Genomic DNA, 23,887 nt, shown 5'->3' with positions numbered 1-23,887 from the left:
GAAAAATTGCCTCTTATCAAGCTCTTATCTTCTTTTACTGTTCAGTCAAGTTAAATTTAATGGTGTAGTATTTTGTTTACCAGCAAAATTCTGTGTCACCTTGACTTACTGTGTGGTCCAGCCCGCAATTTACACATCTCTCCTCTGTCTTCCGCAAAAACACTCAATCCTTGAGATGAGCAGATGTGTGAGAGCTGCCCAGCTATCAGTAAACTATGTGTAATGCTCTATTCTGAGACTCTATAAAGGTTTTAGACATTTTTTTCTATAATGCATTTTTTTTCTATAATGCAGGAATCAGTGCATATGTTGGCTTCTCTGGCTGGGCAGAGTTGGAGGGCTTAAATCCCTGCTCTGCTTTTGAAACCCATCTTGAGTCCTGTGGCAGGCTGCATCCAGTCCTCCCACAGGGGAGCTGTGTTGGAGACCTGCACAAGGCAGCTTCACACCATGTTAACACTCTCACCACCCATGTAATAGAAATCAGACGTCTGAGGAATTTTATCTAAATAAGGTTATGCTTCCCTCCACTTTCTTTATGCTCATTCTGTTGGGTTTTTCCTTTATACTACCTGTTTTTGCTGCCTCTCATTCCCTGGAAGTTGTCTGTGTGAATTAGAGCGAAGATTTATTTCAAGGATTGTCCATTGGCCACAGTTGCTTGTGATGTACTACTGATAGATGCTGGTAGCCAAACAATGCTAAGATAAAAATTACTGGTTGATTTTGAGTGTCAGTGAAGGAGGAGGAATGGGAAAAGAAAAACAAAAAGAGCTAGATAATTTGGAAAGAAATAATCTCTATTGCCCTATTATTCTCAAATTATTTTCAAGGCAGTAAACATAGAAATAAAATAAATTTATATTAAACTGTTGTCTCTTTGTCTGAGTGTTCTTATTTGTTAGAATAATATTGAGGATGTTTGTCAAACAACTTAGAATTTTGTAAGGGTTTTTTTTTTTTGAGTCTGCTATATCTGCCTGACTTCTTTGTCTTCTGAGCAATTTAATATTGAGTACGCTTCCCTTGATATTGCAAGGGAAATTATTAAACCATTCTCTATAGCTATGCTCAACATTTGTTTGAAAGAGCATCTTGAGAGACTCAGAGCTCTTTGTGCATTGCAAATGTGCTCTTCAGTAGAACATTTTGTCTTTTTCCATTTAAATAAATATCTCCTATTAAGTCTTTAGTGGTAAGACTCTTACATCATTTAGACATTCCATCTTTTTGTAAGGCTTCCATTTTTGTTCAATATTTTTCTATTTTTTCTGTCAGTTACAGGCAGTTCTTGTTCTCTACTTTTATGAATTAAATGATCATTTTTATTTTACCAGCTTACAAAAAATTGAAGCCATTAAAAGAGTAGCTAATGGGTTTTCTTAGCTAGTTGGAAACTGAATCAGACTGAAGTCACCTGAGAATTTTTTTTCCTTCTTTCTTTTCTACCTTAAAGTAGGAAAGTGAATTTGCCTTCTACTTTTTCTTGAAACGGAAGTGTGTAGGTGCGTATAAATATGTATGCACACTCACTGACTTTGGTGGGTGGACTTGCAAGGTGGCTTTATAAATACAGAACTAAGTTCTCAGCAATGTTTCAAAGTTGGTTTTAAGTTGTTTTTGTGGGTAGCTTTTGTCTGTTTTTTTTTTCTAGGAAAACAGATCCAAGAGCTGAACCATTTCAAGTGTAATATAAGAGATGCTTGTGTTGTTTTGAAATACATTTTTTCATTTAGGTCTTTGTGTTTATAAGATGTATGGCAAACTGTAAAGTCTGAGGTATTTGAACTCACCATCAAAAGCTTAGTGTTTCTATTAGTAGTACAGTTTGGTCCTTTTGAATTATTTTTCAATTTCACAAATAGTTCAAGTGTGCCCCATTTTCAAGATATATTATTCTGATCTCCATTTATTTCTATGAAATTATGTAAAATTCTGCTTAGGCTAAAAAAAAAGTGTTTTCATAAGCATACATGTTTGCAAGGCAATGTACTCTAGATGTGAAATTATGCAAAACGAAAAAAAATTGAATTTTTTTTTTTGTATGCCTTAAGGAAGAAATAAAATGCTACATTACATTTTTTAAATCTCTGACTAGTCATTCTTAAGGCTTAACTAAATCCCCTAAGTCCTTGGACATATGCATACGTTCTATGAGCATGTGTAGTCCTGCAGATTGTGTGAGGTGGTGCATATTCACAGCAAGTGCAAAGGGAATACTTTAATGGAGCTGTGGTGTCTGGATTTTTACTTCCTGAGTGAAGTTAGGAAGCAGATTGACCTGCATAGGAAAACTGAATTCATGGATTGTGATGTTAGATGGAAATGCTTTTTAATTCAGTCCATACTGGAGTCTGAGGGTTTTCGATGGCTGTTGAAAGTGCTGTTGGTGATTGAACTCTCATGTACTAAAATATGTAGGGAAATGCATGCATTCAAATCCTGTAGAACAAGGCAAATCATCCCTCTCTGTGTATGAACACACAGTGTTTTCTTTGTTGTCTTTTTTTTCCTTTTTGATATTTCTGCATTTGAAAAATAACTTCTGAACTGTAAGTTTTGGTGTGGTAGAGTTAGTGTGGCTGTCTATGTATAGGAGCAGAAGCTTAAGTATCTCAAAATACCTGCCCTCCTATTGACTGGGTCTATTTTTAGCCTCAGGGAGCACAGGATTATCACTATTGAAAAGTTCCTGGTTTATGTAATACTGAAATTTTTTAATTGACTGGGTGAGGCCACACATGTTCCCAAACAGAATTTGCTGAGAGGCTGCTGAGGAGGAATCCCGAAGGAGGAAAAACAGTTTTTGCTGTTGACAGAAACTCTTCCAAAGAAGTGTTTATGCCTTAGGTACCACCCCAGCTGCTGACACTGCTGTCTCTGTGGCCATTCTTGCCATGTGCTGCCACCACCCTGGACAGTGGCCTGTGCTAGCTCCCACTCTGCTGGGGCTTTGACAGTGTGTAATACTTTCAGTAGGCAATGTTTAACTAAGCAGCATGCCCACAGCTGCAAAGGACATTACTGTTTTAAAACGTGTTCTGATCTTTACAGGCATGTGCAAGGCATGCAGAAAATTGCAAAAGTTTTTTTTTTGAGTGGGAGGAATAGTTGTGGCATTAGGTGATTATTACTTTTTAAAAATTTGTGTATGTCTTTTCTAACTCCAGCAAATGTTTAGCTCTCATAGTGTCTATCTGGAAACCAGAAAATCTTCTTTTCCCCTGTAGAACGAGTTGCTCAGATGCCTTCTAAAACCATTTATGTCTTGGAAGTCATATACTTTTCTTCTTTTCTCATTAGACAGCAATTCAATCTTAAGAGTTCATACAATTTCATCTGCATTTTAGGTTTAGCTTGTTTTCTTAAGGAAACAGGTTTTGCATAAATGCACTGTCCATATTTTTGCCAGCGTCATCTCTCACCCTAATAACTTCTGAACAATGTAGCCAATTTCAAGCAAAGCTGCTAGAAGCAGACATCTCAAAGACATATCTCAAACTTCCTACTGGTTATGCAAAAATCAGTGTCTGGGTAGAAGGCAGATGCAAAGTTTTACCCAATTAAGAAAAGGCAGGAGCAGGCACAAGGCCTCTCCCGAGCGCAGTCTGCCGGCAGCGTGTGCGCCTTGGCCGGCTCCTCGGGACACGCACGGCTCCAGCCTGTTGTAATTATCCTGTGAGTGGTTTCCTGGGCTGTAGTTAGGGGAGGTGAGAGGATGCTCTGGGGGAGAAGGAAGGAGAGAGGTGGGGTACAGTAGGAAGCTGGGAGTTGACAGAGAGTTGAGTAGGGGGAGCTGGAAGCACCCTGGGGAGCGAGGTTTGGAACAAGGGACAGATGCCTGCAAGGCAGCAGGCCTCCTACTTTCAGCTTCTCATTGGGAGACCTGTTTTTTAACAGTGTGCTGTGAGTAGGGGGAGTCATGCTCTGTTATCTCCCACTAATAGCATAAATAAATTGCCCAAAATTCCATACCTAAGCAAAATAATTCTGGAAACTTTAGTTGATTCTTGCCTTAAGAGATAGAAGAAACATTGTTTTGCCTTTTTTTTTCTGTTCAAACATCTTACTTTTATGAAAGATAATTTTAACAAGTAAAAGCTATCTCATCATTATACATAAGCAATTCTCAAGCTTGAATTAATTATTCTTATTGTTACTAATAGAGCAAGACTAAAATACTGAAAGAAGTTGTGAATTTATGAAATATTAAAAGACAGGAAATTAATCCTTATGTGGATCCTTTGCAAGTGTTAACATGCAAAGTTATGGGGTGTTACTTCTACCTTCACCTCATTTTGCTTATTTTAAATGTAAAATTCTAAGCACATATCTAGCTTTTTAATGTACTTTAGTCTGTGGGCTGTCTTGTGGCATTGATCTTAGACAAACTACTTATTGTTCTTAATGGGAAAATCTATTGATTTTAAAAAAAAAGCAAAAAGCCAGTGGTGTGACATGGCTTGTTAAGGGATGTTTACCAGTTTATGAAATTAAGCCAATCAGCTAGCAGCTCCCCAGCCCATTGCCCCTGTAAAAGTGGAGCCTCTTTTGCTGTGCCCTGGTGTTGGGCACTGAAGTCCTTTGAGTTCCCGATGAGCTCCTCGATGCACCCTTTCCCTCTCTCACTGCTTTACTAGAATGAAACCTGTGGAACAGCCTGACGCAAGCCACAGCATGTTCTAGTCCAGATAATTAGCAGTAGAAAAGTAGTTTTTTCTGTTAAAACTTTCCATTACCTGCCTGAAATGGGGTGCTGGGCAGTAGGCTGGACAGCTGTAGAGGACAAAGGCAAAGAAATAAAAGTCAGTTAGGTACCATCCTTCCAGGATGAGGGGAGTAACAGACTGCTGGGAATGTAATCTGATGTCTGTTCGTTGTTCTTATCCATTGCAGATAAGGAGACAGCTCATTGACAGTGATTTTTTTTTATGAACTCCCATGGGAAGTGCACAACCACTTATGATGTGCTTGTTGATAACCTTCATTTCATGGGTGACAGGAGTTTCTAGGGTCCTAGTTTCAAACCAACCTGTCCATGCCCTCGGTTTCAGGACTCTGACTCATATCTGGGAACAGGTTAAAAGTTGTAAGAACCAATTATTTTTCCCTGCCTGAGTTTGTGCCGTCCTGTGCCAGAGGGACTGAATGTCTGTGGAACAGCTCCTAAACTGTTGTGGTTTTAAGATGAAGAAAGCCTTGCTCCAGAAGCTTGGTATTGATGCACCTGAAAGTTAAAGTACCTCTTTTTGGCTCTGCATTTGTGATGATGTGGCTTTCTAGCATAGTAGTTTTTTTACAAAGTGGACTTATTGGTGGTGACCCAGCCAATACATTGAATACTCCTGCATGTTTTATACAGTTGTCTGTTCTGGTTTTTGGTTGATATGTGCTGTCATGTGAGGTGGACTTCGTATTTGACTTTTTAATAAACAAAAAATTTCAGGGTCAATATAATTTCATTTGACTGAAATGATACTACAGGTCTGAATTTTTGTTTGTGCAGTGATTAGTAGCTGGGAAATGGAGCATATGGGAAAAAAGGAATGAAAAATTCCTCTAGATGTTTTCTTGCTACCATTAAGGGTTCAAAAAGTAAAAAAGCCAGTCTCAGAATTTATTTAATTTTGGTAGTGAGGGCGGATTAATTTACTCACTATTTTCAGTGCTCATTCCACTGCAGTTTATTTTGGGTCATTTAATTTCAACAAGGCTTGATCTGTTTAGAGGGCTTTCTATAGCAGCATGGTGGGACCACACAGCTCTTTTATAGTACATACGTTCATTGCTAACCGGGAGCTCAAAGAACTGGTAAACGATGCACAGACATGAATAAGTTCAGAGAGGACAGTACATTTCTGTATGGTTGGATTATTTTGAAAGTTTTCAGAAATAACCAATCTTTTGTGCACTGTGGCTTGCTTTGCAGAGCTTGAAGTGGTGGTATAGAGTAGATGTGTGCTTTCAGAGGTAAGACTGGAGGTCTGGCTGAAGGCACTCTTCAGGTTTAAGGTACTTCAGAAGCCACTGTGCATGAGAGTTGCTCTTAGTCCTTGTTTAAGGAAAACTTTTCATTCCATAGGTTGATATTTCCATCAGATTCAGTAGTTTGATATGATTTTGGTTTTTTAATTTTTAGATTTGCTGTAGGAGCCATTCATGTACAATATGGGCTAAGGTAAAATAAATATCAGTTAAAAATGTCTAAATCAGTTGGCCTCATCAGCCAATAAAAAGCATATGCTCATTGTCTGTGCTGGATCTGCTCCAGTTTAGCATTATGATGGTAAAGGCCACATTCCCCCCAAATGAAGGAGCCAGCTTTCTTTCTTGTCCATCAAATCACAGCTATTTCTGGTTCTGCTCATGCCAGCTGATAGAGTAATGTTCCTTTTGTGTAATTCATTAAATCAGGCAGCATTAGTGATTCTCTCAACAGAAGGAAGGCCTAAGGTCCTGAAAGTGGTTGCAACTGTACTAGGAGGTTGAAACAGCACTGAGACTATTGTTCCTGAGTGTTGAGGCCATTGCTTGTTCTTAAATTTTTAGCTTTCTTGTATTGTCTGGCTTCTGCTATTTAGCATACTCCCAGCAGCAGCCAGGGGCAGTTCAAGAAAGGGCTGTTCTCAATAGTTTAATAGTGTGGAAATAGCTGTTTGCATTCCCATCAGCCTCGACACAGGAGAAGCTTCCTGACCATGTTTAACTCACCCCTTAACAGTTAGTTATGACGTCCTTGTAGCAAATTAGAGGCAGAATCCACTCTTTTTTGGTGTCTAAGTCAAAAGTATAACAGTAACACTGGTTTTTGGGACATTTGAAGCCTGTTGAAAGTTTTGTAGCAGTGTGTGTGTGTGTGCATATACAGAGTCATTGTATGTCTGTACTGTGTGATATTCCTGCATAGGGATCTGGATGCTTTATTGACTATAGAAGGATATTCCTGCTTGTCTGCAAATAGTAAAGCCCTAATACCAGTGAATGGGAAGTTTAAAAAACACTTCTTAAAAACATCTCAATTTGGAAACAACTTATACGGGTTGAGTGTATCCAATGCGCTTTGACTAATGCTTTAGGCCCTCTAGTCACAGCTCTTAAAACTCTGTGATTGTTTGTGAGCCCTGTCATCAAGGAGCCTCTGATCTCAGCAGGTCCTGCCCTGCAGCTGCACAACCTCCTGGTGCACCCTACGATTTCCCTTTCTGGGGGAAAATATATCAGTGCATCCTACGCTGCTCTATCTGTGTTTGTGGTCAGCTTGTACATCCATCTCCTCTAACCCAAGCCACCTCAAAATGACAGCCCACCTGTATTTTTAGTCTCTTATTGTCTTGCAACTGTCTAAAAACTCCTCCTTTCATGTTGATTGGAGGTGTCCTTTTGCTGTGTATCTTCAGATTTAGGAGCATGCGCTGCTTCTAAATTTAGGCTGTAAAAGTACCACCTTTACTTCTTTTATACTTGAATGGAAATAGTTCAAAGTTGTGCTGATGTAATAAAAACAGGAGGCTGGAAGGCAGTGAACTGGAATAAGGGTGAATGTATGAGAGAACACAAGGCAATTTTAGATCCTCCCTGCAATGATCACACAATTATTTTTAATACGGCTACATTTCTCTTAAAGAAGGTTTCAATTTGTTATTCATAATGTGATGTTATTTAATAAAAAAATTTATGTTACGGTAACACCAGATACTTCAGCCAGGATGTCATGAGAGGCAGTTCAGGCAGTCTGGACAGTTCTGAGATTATTAATTGTATGGCAGTGATCTGTACTTAACAATAAAAATGCTGATTCACAGCCTTTCTCTTTTTTTTTTTCCCGTGGCTAATAGCCTTAATGATCAGTCAGAGGTGGTGGGCTGAGGCAGAGCTCAAGGCCATCAGCTCCTCTCAGCCCTCTACACAGCTCCCAGGAAACACCCTGTGTTTCATTAGTTGTTGCTTAGCTTATGATGTAATATTTTGCTCTAAGGCATTGAACTATCATCAAAAGCAGCCGACTGATTACTGTGACTTCTTTTTCCAGGGTCGTTGTACAAGGGAGAACTGCAAGTACCTTCATCCACCAACACATTTAAAAACTCAATTGGAAATCAATGGCAGGAACAACTTAATCCAGCAAAAAACTGCAGCAGCAATGCTCGCCCAGCAAATGCAGTTCATGTTTCCAGGGACACCACTACAGCCAGTGGTAAGTATGTTTCTCTGGTGGTCTTAATGGTAAGTAAAGTTGAAGACTCTGTTGACCTGCAAAAGTTCTCTAAATAGTATAAATAAAAATAGCCCCTGTCTGTTTACTTAAGGAATGATCAAGATGCTGGAGATATGCTCATTTAGATTTGCATTTCAAGATGTAATGGAGTGTTGCTGTAGTCTTGATTTATTTTTCTTTAATGCCATAATAATTTGCATTTTTCCCTCTTTTTTTGCCCCCTTGATGCATTTCATGTCATGAATTTTTAAGATTTTGCAAGATTTTTACCTATAATCCTTCTGGAGGTGAAAATTTGTATAATAACAATAATTTGCTAGTAAGTAATTTGAGAAGGAACACAAAGTTTTTCAGGAGTCTAGGGGTCTGAATGGCTTTAAATATTATTTAATCCCAGTACCAGGAACAAAAGTTAACAGTTAGCATTTTCTTACTCTGTTGAAGACTGAAGTGTCTGAGGATAAGACAGAGAATTGGTGGTGCATGCACTTCACAACTCAGTGTTTTGTCTCAAGGTGATTCATACGGTGCCTGAGACGCTTCATATCCAGGAGGTGATATAGAACTAGAGTCTAGCATGCATGACCAGCATCTTTAGATATGCACTAAAGTGATCAGTTGCTCTGAGCAGTCCTTGCAGTTGGGCTTCTCAGTGTAGTAGACTTCTAAAGCATGGTTTGGCAAGTAATCTGAATTAAACTTTTCACACATGGCTGCTAATGATGTTTTTTCAATCTAAATTCCTAGTGTAAGGCATCCCACTAGAGTGGGATCTTTTTCTCTAACTTGAGGCATCTGGAGTGTTGGCATCAACTTCTGCAGTGAGTTTCCAAGGTCCATTTATAGTTTATCAAAAGACATAGGCACTCCTAATTACTATTTGCTTGGCTTGTTCCAGACATCAGCATTTGGATTAGGTGATTTAGTTTTCAAAGTGCCTTTGTCTTTCCATGGGCTACCACAGAAGTCAAGTGTAGGTATCTCAGAAGAAGACATCTGCATTTGGTCACAGGAAGCTCACCCCAGATGCCTTTTTCAGTAATGCCTTTTTATACTCAGAACATCCACTGTCAGGTGGGATTGGGCATTGAGTGTCAGGACTCCCTGAATTTCTGGTACATGTTCATCAAATTGTATCTGGTCATGTTGGCCTCCTAATGTGTCTTGATATTTCCTAGGGATTTACTGCTTGAATTTTCACCAGAAAACGTTTTGCTGAAGTAATAGATTCCACCACTTAATATTATGTGAAAAATTGAAGTGGCAAAATTATACTTTTTTCTTCTCATCCATTTCATCATTTGAACTTTACAATTTCATTGACATAATGCCTTCTGTACTGACTGCTGCGGTAAAAATGCCAGGTCTGTCTCACACAAATTGCCAGACTAAGATGACTCAGCCTTGACCAAATGGATAAAAAGTGAAAGAAAATTTCATAGAAGTCATTTGATGAGTGGATTTTTTTCACAAAATTATGTTTGAGACAAAGCTGTTATTTGTATTTCACATAACACATACTGTTTTCAACATAGTCAAACCATTGTTTCATATAAATATTCATTATTATGCTCTTCAGAATTTAGCTCATGTTTGACATATAAACTGGGTTGCTTGATATCAAGCAGATTTGATCACTATTAGAACACAGCATTTTTAACTCTTAAGGGCAGTTAGATGCCATTTCTGTACAGTTGGTTATCCTGGTTAATCTGTATACTCAGAGCATCTTATTGGTGCTAAGTCACATCCATTTATAATTTAGTAATTGGTTCCAAAGACGAAAAAAATCCCAAGAAAACTAAATACAAACAAAAAAGAAAAACAACTGCCTTCTAGCTGCTGTGTTTTCTCTTGCGTATTTTCTACATACTTTATGTCGTGCAGGCCACTTTAACATGAAAGACACTTCTCCTTTGTTAAAGTGTTTTGAAGTCTTAGTGTTGTGCTATTGTGTTTCTAGCTGCTGGCTTATTTGGGAACCTAATTTCTGACAAAGCTGATCAGAGATCAGTGTCCTGTTTTTGCACAAAGTTTTTCCTCATTTATAATTATAGCTTCACTCTCTGGGGTACTCAGCTCTGCAGAACTAAAGCACTCTGCAGGTCTGAGCATGAGCTGACCATGGTGATGTCCTGCCTCCACCCCCTGTGGAGCTGGTGTTAACAAACCCACTATTCTGCCTCATCACGGCTGCTGTAGCATCACACAAATGCCCTTTCTTCTGGTCATGACTTCACTGACTCACTGTAGGAAGAAACAAAACAAGATTTTTAGACCCGTATCATTCCCTCCAATCAAAGTTTTTCATATGATGAACTAATATAAGCTTGAATAATCCCTTTCTAAATATTGTGTCCAGCTGAGATTATAATATTTATTCTGCTTGCCACTGGTGACAGCTGAGCGCACAAATTTTGTGAAGTTGAGTTTTTTCAGTGTATGAGACACAGTAACATATAATTGCAGGAGGTGGCAAAATACAGTATGCAAACATACTGGAAGTTACATGCCAAAGAGCTCATTATATGTACTCTTATTAGAAATATGACTTTAATATAGTTAATAATGCTTCAGCTATGAAATCTGAATACTTTGAAAAACAGCCTGTTTTTCCAAGGAAAACAGGTATTGAGAAAAAGCAATAAAGTCTATGTTATTTCTACATTTAGGTGTGTAAATAAGCCTGCAATGTAAGCTGGACCTCCACACAGATTCAGGTTCAATGTAGGACTTCCTTTGCATCTGCAGACTCTTTTCCAATAATAGAGTTACAAAGGTGGTTCTTCATGTACTGCTGGAATATGTTACATGATTAAAAGAAGAGAGGATGCTGTGTATTTTGCCAGCTGTTTGAAGTTTTTTCAGCTAGAAAATGAACCAGTGCCAGAAAGAACAGCAAGCAAAGAACAACTAGTAAGCTATTGATTAAGGAGTTTTTATTTCACCTTGGTGTGTGTTTTCCTTTTTCAGCCCACATTTCCGGTGGGTCCCACAATAGGAACGAACACGGCTATTAGCTTTGCTCCTTACCTAACGCCAGTAACACCAGGAGTTGGCTTAGTCCCGACTGAGATCCTACCCACGCCGCCTGTCATTGTTCCTGGAAGTCCACCGGTTTCAGTCCCCAGTTCAACTGCTACCCAGAAACTCCTCAGGACTGATAAACTGGAGGTACTGTAGACTAGAAGCACATTCTCTGTTAGGTTGTGTGAGAGATCTTAGAGGGTATGACTGTTGTTTTAGAAGCGAAGCTTAAATTTAGTTGCTACAGATAAAAAACTTGTAACCAGGCAGGATTTCTGCACTTACAGCCAGTAGTAATTAAACACTGTTATTTTAAGGTTGTTTTTGCTTATATTTAATACACAGATGAGTTTTCATTTTTTTAAAGTTCATCATCTCAAAAACCTCAGGTATACGTGCCTGTAAAGGCATCCCTTGATGAAATATCTAACAAGTACATTTTTTATTTCAGTAATAATTGTCTAGGTTTTTCTGCACTGATAATAAGGTAATTTTATAGCTTTATGGATTGGTATTAGGGGAATGGTGTAGCCCTTCAGCCCTGAGCTGCCAATGGGGATGTGGAATATTACCAACCCTGCAGCAGTCTGAAAGGACAATCCCCCAGCTATGTGCAGAGCCTCCCAGCAGTTGCTGGATCACTGCGTGGACTCAGTGGAATCTGTGATCCAAGTACACAAGGAGGCCAAATGGCTCTTGCAGAAATGAATGCCCTTTCCCAAAAGCCTAAGCACCAGTGTCTTGAGCACATTTCTTCTTAGGAAAATAAGTGTGTTCATTCTGCCTATTTTTGAAAATTATTTTTAAGTAGGCTCTCAGTTTTGTTTGTAGACTCCATAAAAAATGCAGTGCATCTGATGTGTATTTTCCCTGGATTTCAGCAAGAGGAACTCCTTCCCTACCAGCCCACCTGCAAGAATACAAAGTGTAGTCAGAAAGAGACAAAATATTTTGTGATTCCCAGCTAGTTTTGCAGGAGCAGTTATGTAAGTATCCTTCCCAGCTGCTTTTTAAACAGGAAAAAATAAAAGGCATTTGGGAATGCTTCTGTTATTTAACCACAGTACCAGAGAGCTACCTAAGGAGCCAACAACATCAAGATAAAATAGGTGCATTCCCCTCACCCACCAAAAGATGCAGGGTTTATTAAAGTGAGGTTGCTGTAAAACTTGAACTAGCAGGGGAAGGGGGCCAGGCCTGTCTTTTGGGGGCGTGGGACCCTCCCTGCCCTTCCAGGCTGCAGCGAGCTGTGCCCTGCAATGTGTGTTGTTTTGCGCGTAGGTGTGCAGGGAGTTCCAGCGGGGGAACTGTGCGCGTGGAGAGACTGATTGCCGCTTTGCGCATCCGGCAGACAGCACAATGATTGACACAAATGACAACACCGTAACCGTGTGTATGGATTACATAAAAGGTCGTTGCATGAGGGAGAAATGCAAGTATTTTCACCCTCCTGCACATTTGCAGGCCAAAATCAAAGCGGCGCAACACCAAGCCAACCAGGCTGCAGTGGCAGCCCAGGCAGCTGCGGCAGCTGCGACTGTGATGGTAAGTGCTGGCATGTATGGCTGCCTTTTTTTTGATGCCTATTTTGCTTCAATTTAATGCTGTTTGCTTATACTTTCTTTTCTCTTTTGCCTCTTTTGTTTTTTAATTTTTTTTTTTGGTGAAAGATAAGAATTTATAAAATTATTACTATTGCTTGATGGGAGGAAGCACTTTCTTTTCTTTATGCCCTTGTTTTAATGTGTATTTCTATTCAAGACAGTGAAGCAAATGACACTCTATACCACTTCTGTTCTCTGCCTTAATAATATGTAAATTTGCCCCTCGTATTTCCAAACAGAAACAAAACTGATGAGCTTCAGTGTTCCCAGGAAAACAGGGACACGTATGCTGTTTTAGCTCTTTGATGGCAGATATACATGTGGAAATTTGGAAGAAAAGCAAAGAGAGAGTGTTTGTTTCAGAGATCAGTAGTAGAACAGAAACCTGTATTGAGATCAGCACAGTCTGCCTTAGAAACGAGACAACCAGCCAGCCACCTTGGTCTCACTGTACTGGCAATGTACAAAAACCAGAACACTCATCTGATGTACCATTAGTACCTGCCTGAGGATGAGAAAGAACTGCCCTCTGTAGATCTACAGCTATCCCCAATGACTAAAAAGTGTTGCCTGTGTATTTTTGAACTTTGGTTAGACACATTTCATGCCTAGAGACTTCTTGCCTCTCCTTCTATTATGGGCCAGTTACTTGAATCATGAGGTTTTAAAGTAGTAAACTGTAATGGGAATCATTAGGAAAGAAACATTGTGGCTACAGTCAGAAGAAAAGAGAGCGAGTGATCATAAATCTGATTTATTTTCAGATATTTTAACCTCTTACTTAAAACTCTTCAGACAAGACAGCCCACCTCTTCACCAGGATTGGATTCCTCTTACAGTTGCTACCAGGAAAGTTGATGAGTTTGCAGTGGTATCGATAAAGTTAAATAAATTGAACATCCAGGATCTGACTTGAGAGACAAAACTGTGGCAGCAAATCAAAGAATCATTGTCCTCATTGCTGGCAGTGGACGAATAATTAAGCAGATGTGGTTTGTGGACTTGTGGGCAGTGCATACAATAGTTATAGACAATACAGTTATTCTCTGGTCTAAAGGCCTACAAGAAACACAATACAGTACAGTACATAACTACCCCAAGCTATTGTATTTAACAAATTAGAAAAGACCAGACTTTTCTGAGGGACAAAGGGTAAGTTATGCAAGAAAGCAAACCATCATACAGAAGAATATTTCTTAAGTTTCAATATTCTTTCTCTAATAGCATCACAGCCTTTGTTTCAAATTGGATGATTTTTAGTTAAAGTTTCCTGTGCTTGCAGAAATTGAATGCCATCTGGAAATTAAAGCAGAGAAGATTGGGGCTTTATTCTGATTAGCTTCTGTTGTGCAATATTTATTGTTCATTTAGAGAATGTAATATTTCTAGGCACTATACTAAATAAGAAAGGAGAGAGATGAGGGGATTAATTTTTTTTGCGCTTTGGTAATGGTTGCAGATATATATCCTGGGGTTTTAAATAAGGCTTAATTAGAGTTGCATTAGCCTCAAAGCAAGATGAAGCATCTTTGGAAACACAGAATTGAAATGTTATCAGTCTAATATCACAGGAGAAGGCAACAGGGACCTGTAATTCAGGGTAACATTTTGCAGAGAAATATGTACAAAATATTCTAGCCTGTTTCCCCTGCTTAAGCAGAGGAGCTAGAGGAGATTGCCCAGGATGTGCCTGTTTGGTTTACTAATGTCTCTAAGGATGGAAACTCCATAACTTGAAAGCCTATTCCATACTTCCAGTAAAAAGAAATGCCTTTTTTTTAATCTTACATTTAAATGGAATTTCTTTCTTTAAATTTGTTTCTATTGCCTCTTCTGTCCCTGGGCACCACTGGCTCCATCTTTACCCTGGAATCAGGTATTTGTATACGCTGATGAGATACCCCTGTACCTTCTGGAGGCTGTATCCAGTCCCTTGATCATCTTTCAAGTCCTTTATGGGAGTGTTTTCTAGTACACCTGTATCTTTCTTGTACTGGGGTGCCCAGATATGGACAGAAGGCTCCATATGTGGCCTCACCAGGGCTTAGTGGAGGGGAAGAATCACCTCCCTCCACCTGTTGGTGATACTCTTCCTGATGTAGCCCAGTATTCCATTAGCTGCCTTTGCTTTTGAGGACACATTGCTGGCTTGGTGTCCACCAGGATCTTGAGGGTCTTTTCTGCCAAGCCTTTGTGGCCCCCAGCATATGCTGGTGCTTTGTGATGTTCCCCCCCAGGTACAGGTCTTGATATTTGTTGGACTTTGTGAAGTTCCTCTGTGCCCATTTCTCCAGACTTCCTAGGCCTTCTGAGCAGTAGCATGTCTATCTTGTGTATCAACCACTCCTCCAAGTTTCACACCACTGGTGACTGGCCTCCAGCTGGGCTCTGTGTTGCTGGTCACATCCCTTTGAGTCTGGCATGTGAGACAATTGTCAGTCCACCTCCCTTTTTCCCATTTAGCCCATGATAAATAAATCTGTCCATGAGGATGAAATGGTGTTGAAATCCTTTCTGAAATCAAGAGAAACCACATCCTTTGCTCTCTCTTCACCCCCCTGCCAGTCTTATCATAGAAGGATGTCAGGCTGGTTAAGCACAATTTCCCTGTCATAAATCTATGGTGACTACTTCCCATCATTGTCTTGGCTTTCATGTGTTTGCAGATGGTTTTCAGGAGGATTTGCTCAATTGCTTTCCCAGGGACTGAGGTGAGGCTGACCAACCTGCCAGTCCTCAGACCTCCCTTCCTGCCCTTTTTGAAGATAGGGGTGTCATTTACTTTCTTGCAGACTTTGGGAATTTCCCTCAGTCACAGGGACCTTTCAAAGATAAGTAAGAGTAACCTTGCAGTGACATTGGCCACCTCCCTCAGCACCCAGGGTGAATTCTGTTAGCTCCTATGGCTCTGTGTACATGCAGCTTGTTTAAATGTTCCCTAACCTGATCATCCTCCCCCAAGGGGAAATCTTTTTCACTTCAGACTTTCCCACGAGTCTCCCACTGGCCTGAAAGCCAGTCATGCCAGTAAAGACTGAGATGGAAAGGATTTTCTGAACCTCAGCCTTCTCCATGTCCTGTCACCAGGTTGCCTGCCCCACTGAGCAGTGGAAACACATTTTCTCTAGTCTTCCTTTTGTTGCTCAGAAGCCCTTCTGGTTGTCTTTCACATCCCTTGCCAGATCCAACTCCAGGTGATCTTTGACTTTCCTAACATATCCCTGCATGTTCAGGCTGTGTCCCTGTTCCTCCTGAGGCATCTGTCCCTGCTCCCAGCTCTTGTGGGCTTTCCTTCTTTCATTTGAGTTTAGTCAGGAGCTCCTTGCACATTCATGGAGGCCACTGCTGTGTGGATCTTGTTTGTATTCCAGGAGACATTATAGCATACCAATGTGCTGTATGGCAGGCAAATACTATGCCTTGGATGTTTGATCATTTTTAATATTATCTTTATTTCCTTTTTGTATCCTCTTCCTCTCTATCCTGTAGCTATGGATTCGTTGGTTGTTAGTTATGTAGATCAAATGTTGAGTAGGAGATAATCTGATGGAACAAAAGGAGGCAAAGGAGGTGTTACTATCGGGATGAAATAAAAGAAAATATTAATGTAGGAGAGCAAAATGAGCAGTTTGAAAGCTTGAAAAGAATGGGAGACTACATGAAGCAAGGTTGATGAGTATGTTTAGAACAGATCAAGCCTTTGGGCTGGGAAGACTAAGACTGAACTTGCTGGGGAATATGAGGGAAAAGCCAGAAGAAAGCTTCAAAGTAGGGAGGTGATGTTAAGAAGAGCATGGAGAAAAATTGGAGAAAGGCAATAATAAACAGAGAGATAATAAGTTAACAAGTGAGATTAGACAAGATCTGTATTTGCATAAGAAAGGTAATTAACTGAAACACTTTACTCTTGGTGAAGTTGATTTGAACTTGTGCACTTCATCATCGCATAGTGCTGAATTCAGTTGCACTGTGTCACCTCTGTGTGGATTTCCCTCTGTGGTGGAGGCAGAGTAGCTCTGAGGCTGTGCCCCAGGCAGTGCAGTGATGTCCTCTGCAGTGGTACCTGCTCAGTGTCCTGCTTAGACAGAAGTCTGTGCAGATCCTCACTTCAGACTAGGTGTTTCTTGTTGTGTCTGGGTCTTGGGCCCAGAGAGATGAGTAGATCCTGTAGATCAGGTATGTAATCCAGAAAAGTGCTAAAGAAGAGATGAGGAGGGTGTTGACAAGACTCATGCTACAGAGACAAGTACAAGAAATAAGTAAAATTTTGAGGACTGTCCTGCAGAATACCCTGTTGGCACCTGATAAACTTATGACCACAAGATGTTCTCAGGCATTTTGTGCCTTGCCCTCTTCCTCCACCTCAGCTTTTGTTCCCTATTTCCACATACTGATTTCAAGGTAGACATAATCTGCATATTCTAAAAAGAGCTAAATATCAGCCTGTGCTTAAGAAACAAAAGTGAAAATTTCAATTTCTAAGTAAATTTCTCTTTCCTTTCTAAAGGTTTGTAAGAATTATTTACACTATAAAACTTGAAAGTAATATTTTATATGAGGAATTTTTTTACAGAATGCTGTCATATCAGCCATAATTTTGAATTTACTATGAAAGAATACATAAATGTATATGCCTATGTATTATGCCTAAATACTTTCTTTTGAAAAATTAATAATGCTGGACTAGTATCATAACTCATATGTTAATGTTGGCATATGAACTGGGAGCCCAGTTTTACTCCCTGCTTCTGAAGCTAGTAACTGAAGGTTGTAGCAAAATTTAGAAAGTATGTTTTCAATTCTGAAAGACCTTTTTCCCTCTCAATGTAATGTGGTAAGTTACAAGATTAAAAAAATCTACAAAAATGACCCAGCTGTAGGAGGAAAGAAAAGGAATTAATGATAAGTTAGTGTAACTGGACATCCTATGTACTGTGGTTTGTATTGGTGAATGAGAACCTCTCTCATTTTGACCATTGAATGATTCACTTCTCTAAATTAAAAGAAAATCACCTTGTAAGCACTGATATTAATAGCATTTGTAATGCATTACAACTTTCAGTAGTTTTTTGTGTTTGAAAATGTAACCTCCAAAATCAATTTTCTCACTTCAAAATGTGACCGAACTGACTTATCAGGAATTCCAATAGGTGTATCCTTAAAACTTTCTGCATCTCTGTGAAGTGTTTATATGATGCTTAATAGTGTCTGCAAGCTGCTGTTTTACTCAACTTTCCTGAATTTCAAACATCTATATTTTACTCTCTTATATGCTTTTAACTAAGGTATAGTAGATGCATTTTTGCTTCGGTACTAATTCAAAATGTAATATTCATTTCTTTAGAAGACATTTTTGTTGTTGTGCATGCCTAGTGTTTTGTATGTTGTATATTGCATTCAGAATATTTTTTTCCTTCTCACCTATCCACAAATGCAATGCCGTTCCCATGACGCACCTCTGCTTGCTGTTTACCTGTATGTTAATTCGCTTGACTCCCATTGGCCCACTGCCATCATGTGCTCGCTGCCTGTTATTAAAAGACTCAGTCGACTGCCAAAGCAATGAAGCGACCTCTCGAAGCAACTGTAGACCTGGTACTTTGACCTTTCACCTTTTGCTTTGCATGTAGCTTTTTTTAATTTTATTTTGGTTTATTATAATTTTTTTTGGTTTTTTTCCTTCAGAGAAGCAACTAATGAAATTTGTATCGCTTTACTTTTCAAACATCAACTGGAAATGATTTCACATACTCATTAATTTACCGGAAGCTCTATTTATCCATCTCATTCTCATACGTAATAGACCGCAGACGATTTAGTTTGGTTCCTAACACAGTTTCATCTTTTTTAAATCTCTCATGAAAAGTCGAATTGAGATAAAACTGCTTTTGTAATTGAAAATGCATAACGTAATCCATTAATCTGTATAATAATAGGAAACTATATTTAAATTTAAAAATAAAAGAAAATACTTGGCAATGAAACACAAGTGGTTTTTTCTCCCTGTAATATTTGAAAACCTACTTAAAGGCAATGCCATTTTCGTTGCTTTAAAGCAAACGTTTCTTTTCAGTAGTTGTGCTGCTGCAGTTCTAGGTGAATAGTACCATGCTTTTGCTACCAATAACAAAATTTCACTCATTTTACATTGCTGTGCTTTGAGTTAATATGCATGGCGAGGCATCCTTAGCCGCTTTAAAAATTACTAAGTTTTTGTATTTATGTATATGTTACGGACAAGGTCTTAAAAATGGAGCCATTTTAACTAACTTTCTTATTTACAGGCCTTTCCTCCTGGTGTTCTTCACCCTTTACCAAAGAGACAAGCACTTGAAAAAAGCAATGGTGCCAGTGCCGTTTTCAATCCCAGTGTCTTGCACTATCAACAGGCTCTTGCCAATGCTCAGTTGCAGCAACATGCAGCGTTTATCCCGACAGGTATGTGGTATCCACATTGAACCAATTTAGTGTCCCTGAGGTAGCCTCTGTGTCAGGCACTTGCACTTAACAGAAGGTTTTGTCATGCTCCCTTCCCCACTTGAGGTGAAGCCTGCACAGATGATTGCACATTATTTTAATTCCTCTTGCAAAGGACAAGAATTCAAGCAGAAATTTCAACATGCTGTTAAGCTGCTTTTTTGCTCATTCATAGCCTTCCTCATCATTCTCCAGAGTTTGCCCCTTTTTGCCTACTGTAAATTGGCTGGATTTTGACTCGTATCTGTTTCCACTAACAAAAATGCTGGGAAAAGCATCGTGCTTCAGAGGTGCCACAGCATCCTTCTGCTCCCTCAGCTGCTGTCTTGCAGCTGTGGGGATTTCCCCAGCCCCACACGAGCACCCTGAGAGGGGGAACACCAGCCATAAACTCCAGTCAATACCTGCCAGTGGAAGCATTGGCAAAAAACATCACTCCCCACAGCTGCACTTAAGGGTTTTCAGGCATCAGATGCATTTTCGTGGTTTTGGAGCACCACAAGAACTTTTCCTAGCATTTGTGGCTCATAGCTGGGGTTATAATTCTTGATGGAGATGATCTGAAGATGAGTGAATGTAATTTACATTTTAGTGCTCAGAGCTCTGTGAAAATCAGAGCATTCAGAGATGGCTTGACCTGCATCCTGGCTGGTAGCAGGGCGAGAGAAGGGATGTGCTGGGTGCTCGTGTAAGCAGTTACAACACAACCCTCTAAATTGTGTCAGTCACCCCCACTCCAACTTCCAAAGGAGAATTTCCCTCCTAAGGAATTCTGTGATTTCATTCGTAATTAACAAATTACATATTTTAGTGTCAGGGTGTTCTTGAGTGTGAACTTCAGAATAGTTTAAAACTACGTGTTTGCAAATGTGCTTGACGTTTCAGCAATGTTATTTTAGTTTATAGAAATAATGTCGGTTAAACAAGGAATGAAAGGCAACACATGATGATTTCCCAATCTATCAGCATTCCCATATGTTTTTAAAGATAAAAAACAAACACAGATGGCTTTGACTTCATGGAATTTTTCTATAAGGCCTCAGTAACAACCTTGGAGCCTGCCCCCGTATTTGTAATAGTAAGTAAAAGCACAGCCTTATTTTTAGCACATTGGTGCACCAGAATATGTGTGGCAGAAAACACACTGACATTTATGGGAGTGTTTGAAAAAAAAAAATAAATGGTGAGACCGCCTATTTGGACATGAATGGAAGACTGCCCTGTGCTTGAAGAAATGTCCACAAATTTATTTTACATTGAAACTATGAGAATTTGTAGCATGATAGGTATTTTTCCTACCTAAGCACTCCCCTTCAGGGCTTATTGCTCTTATTTGCAATTGACAAGGACTTCAAATTAACTATGGAAAATACAGTAGTTTAAACCTTTTTCAGTGAGAAAGCATTTGGATATTTTCCAGACTTTTGGAATGTTCATGCTTCCTTAAGTAGCTCATTTTTTGTACTTTTTTATTGTCCATCCCTCTTTCCAGCTAATTGTTGTAATTCTAGTTTTAGCTGACCAATTGCTGGTGGTAGGAAGGGTAGATCTTAAGGTCCAGGTTGTTGTCAAGTCTCAACAAAGTGCATGAAAAGAATGAAGAAACAGAGGTATAAAATACCAGATGGAGCCCAAGCCCCAGAGTAGAAAACCTTTCTTAAAGTGATGACCCCCCTGCTCTTTTCAAACACCATCAGCTCCAAGGAAGGATATTAAAGAGAGGAGTGGGGTATGGGAGGAGTTCAGGAAAGGGAAGACCCTCTGCAAGAATGGGTGTCATGAGCTTTCCATTAAAGATGATACATCTGATATTCCCACATTTCCTGGGAAGGTTGGATTTGGTGGGTGTAAGGACTGTCATGCAACCCACGTCTGAGGAGCAATGCATGACATTATCTGTTGGATTTTAAATGATTATGTGATATTTTCTATACTGGTATAATTTTCAAATGTGTTCCTTGTGTGTGTGTGCGTGTGTGTTAAATTTTAAGACAAGTTTTGCTGCTGGAATATATATAAAACTTAATTGTTTTATATAACTTCTCTGCTTTATTAACCACTGGCTCCCCTAATAAAAAGTGTGGGGCTTGACTTAGCATGGCTTACCTCTAAAGTTCTGCACTTTGTTTGTTTTACATCAGTTTGATTGCTTTGTCACCTTCTCCTTATTGTTCGGTGAACGACCTTAAAAACAGCAGATCTTTTCTCTCTTCCCATTGCTGTTTGTTAGTGTTTCTATAGCCTCTAGAGGAGGAACTTTGTGTATTCTCTGGGGACTGTTCTTGGGTAAGGTCATTCATAGTCACACAAGTCCATACGGGGCTGCAGTAGTAATTCAGCAGGAATACAGGAAGCATATTTGACCCTGTGTCAAACATGCACTACCTCACACTAGTCTCCTTACCTGCTTGCCTTCACCAGCTTGCTGTATGCACTGTGCTGGAAACAGGCTGATCTCTTTCTTTCATTTGGCCTTTCCAGAAAGGTTAAAGGTGGACTAGGCACCAAAGGTAAACTGCATGGCAGGTGAGCAGTCATCCCACAGCATCTCTGAGGTGCACTGGGAGCCTTCTGCTGGAATGTTCCACGCTTTGAGGTGTTTAGCTTGGGACTTGTCAAAGTACTGTTTTCTTTGTGTTAAGAATGGGTAGGCTAACATCAAACACAAATTTGGCAAAACCCCTGCAGTAGAATATTGTCTTAATTCCACTTTCTTTTCCTACCACATGTCAAAAAATTGGTGAATGTTGATTGCACAATATTGAGCTGTCTGAATTATGCAATGAGTTCTAAAAGTCCCAAATACTGTGGTCTTTAACCACAGATGTTTTTATAAACAAAAACCTGTTGGTGCAAAAGCACTAAGTGAAAGGATAACATCAATAAGTAAAAAAGTTTATGAAGTATCTTGAATATGTACAGAAACTTGCCAAAACCCACACAGTATATGCAGGAGTTTAGTAAGAACACAATCACCTCTTTGTGTTTAAGCAAAACTGTGAATGACCTTACAGTTTCATTTAACTAACTTACTTCTCTGTGGTTATGCTTGAATCTCACTTTGAATGTTAACTCTAAACAGCTAACCTGTTTCTTCCCTTTATCCACTTTTTTCACCTATCATTGCATGACACGCAGGGTCAGTTTTGTGCATGACACCCGCTACCAGTATTGGTAGGTTCCAAATTTCTTTATTGATCTCTTTTTTTATACCGTATATGATGTATATTCACTTGTTTCAAAAATTCTAGGCGAGATTTAGCCACTGACTAGAATTAAAGGTTTGCTTATCCTTCTGGTTGACTTTGCAGAGTGTTTAGATTTGTAGATGAAAGCTGCAGTTTAGACATGATATCACCTGCTATAACAACTACACTGCAAAAGCATAATACCATGAATTCCAGCCTGCTTTTCAGTTTTCAAAGTTTTATTTCCCTTTATATTTTATATTGTCTAGTACTATAAAATCATAAAATACTGGAAAAAGCCAGCAAATTTCATCAGTGTTTTAAAGTTTCATAGTGGTGTGCCTATTTCTCCTTTGCTGTGTGTTAGAAAGTTTTATCAGCGTTTCCCAGAAATGCCTACTTTGATGCACAGAGGTTCTGTTAAAACTCGTGATCTGAATCTCACTCCTTCTTTAAATATATTTGCAACCTGAAACTAATATTTTGGGCATGCAAAGTGGAAGTCCAATGCCACAGCCTCTGAGACAGAAAAGTAATCTTTCTTCTGTTGTCCTATCCAGTGATTTTATTTCTGGGTTTTGGGCCTACTCACATAAACAGTTAAAATATCAAGCCTTTAAAACATCAAATTATAATTCCCCTATGAAGATGCTGATTAAAATTCATTCTTAAAATGAGCAAAAGCAGTGTCTTTCACAAAATTGATCTTGCTTTTTTAGATCAAACAAAGTAGTATATATATCAGGATAATTATTATCATCCCTCTCCTGATTTTTGCCTCAAGCAGATGGTAATTTAACTCTGATAAAGTCGAACAATTATGCAGTGCTAGTAGGAAAAAATGCATAAATTGGATTATAAAGAAAGACAGTGAGTATCTAGCATACTTCAAAATGAAGATACATGAAAATAATTCATTTTTAATTCTGTTTAAAAATTAGGGTGAACATTTAACAGTTTTCTTCCCAGTATAAACCACTGGGGGTTTTTTAGTAGGATTTTATTTTGAAATGCATTATAGCTGTACTGGGGGAAAACAAATTACACATGTAACAATCCGCAGGTAATGGGCTATTTTGGTAAAGGCCTCATTTGCACAAGTAATCTTCTTCTTAGAGACAGCACTTGCATTTTCAGTGGTCCTTACTCTTTTTTTCTGGGAATCGCCGATTGTGTTGACAACCTTCCTTTAATTGTACTTGTAATAAGCTATTTTCCCTTTTTTTTATTTCTCCGCCACGCTTTCTCGCTTTGCACTGTGATTGCATGCCATCTGCCGGTTTAACCCATGACGATGGCTTGCCGCTCTTGATATTCACCATGCCAAAAATACCACTTCTCTTACCATAATGCTGCACCCTCCTGTTCATTGCTTC

At 39.2% G+C, this 23,887-nt stretch overlaps 1 protein-coding gene across 10 annotated transcripts in view; it reads left to right on the top strand.

Annotated features, from left to right (window-relative positions):
* MBNL2 (muscleblind like splicing regulator 2) overlaps positions 1-23,887 on the top strand; it is a 106,313-nt gene that overhangs the window by 63,939 nt on the left and 18,487 nt on the right. For 4 of the 10 annotated variants that reach the window (XM_036392866.1, XM_036392876.2, XM_036392872.2 and 1 more), the window contains exons 3-8: positions 8,030-8,194; positions 11,189-11,389; positions 12,524-12,787; positions 18,388-18,441; positions 19,131-19,284; positions 22,462-22,497. In XM_036392866.1, the coding sequence (XP_036248759.1) occupies positions 8,030-8,194; positions 11,189-11,389; positions 12,524-12,787; positions 18,388-18,441; positions 19,131-19,284; positions 22,462-22,497 (874 nt within the window). The remainder of the gene's footprint in view (positions 1-8,029; positions 8,195-11,188; positions 11,390-12,523; positions 12,788-18,387; positions 18,442-19,130; positions 19,285-22,461; positions 22,498-23,887) is intronic. The other 6 variants (XM_036392913.1, XM_036392922.2, XM_036392894.1 and 3 more) reach the window with 3 other exon arrangements.

The sequence above is a fragment of the Molothrus ater genome, chromosome 2, assembly GCF_012460135.2.
Source record: "Molothrus ater isolate BHLD 08-10-18 breed brown headed cowbird chromosome 2, BPBGC_Mater_1.1, whole genome shotgun sequence".
Taxonomy (NCBI): Eukaryota; Metazoa; Chordata; class Aves; order Passeriformes; family Icteridae; genus Molothrus; species Molothrus ater.
Note: the sequence above shows the minus strand (reverse complement) of the source record. Positions and strands in the feature narration are given on the sequence as shown.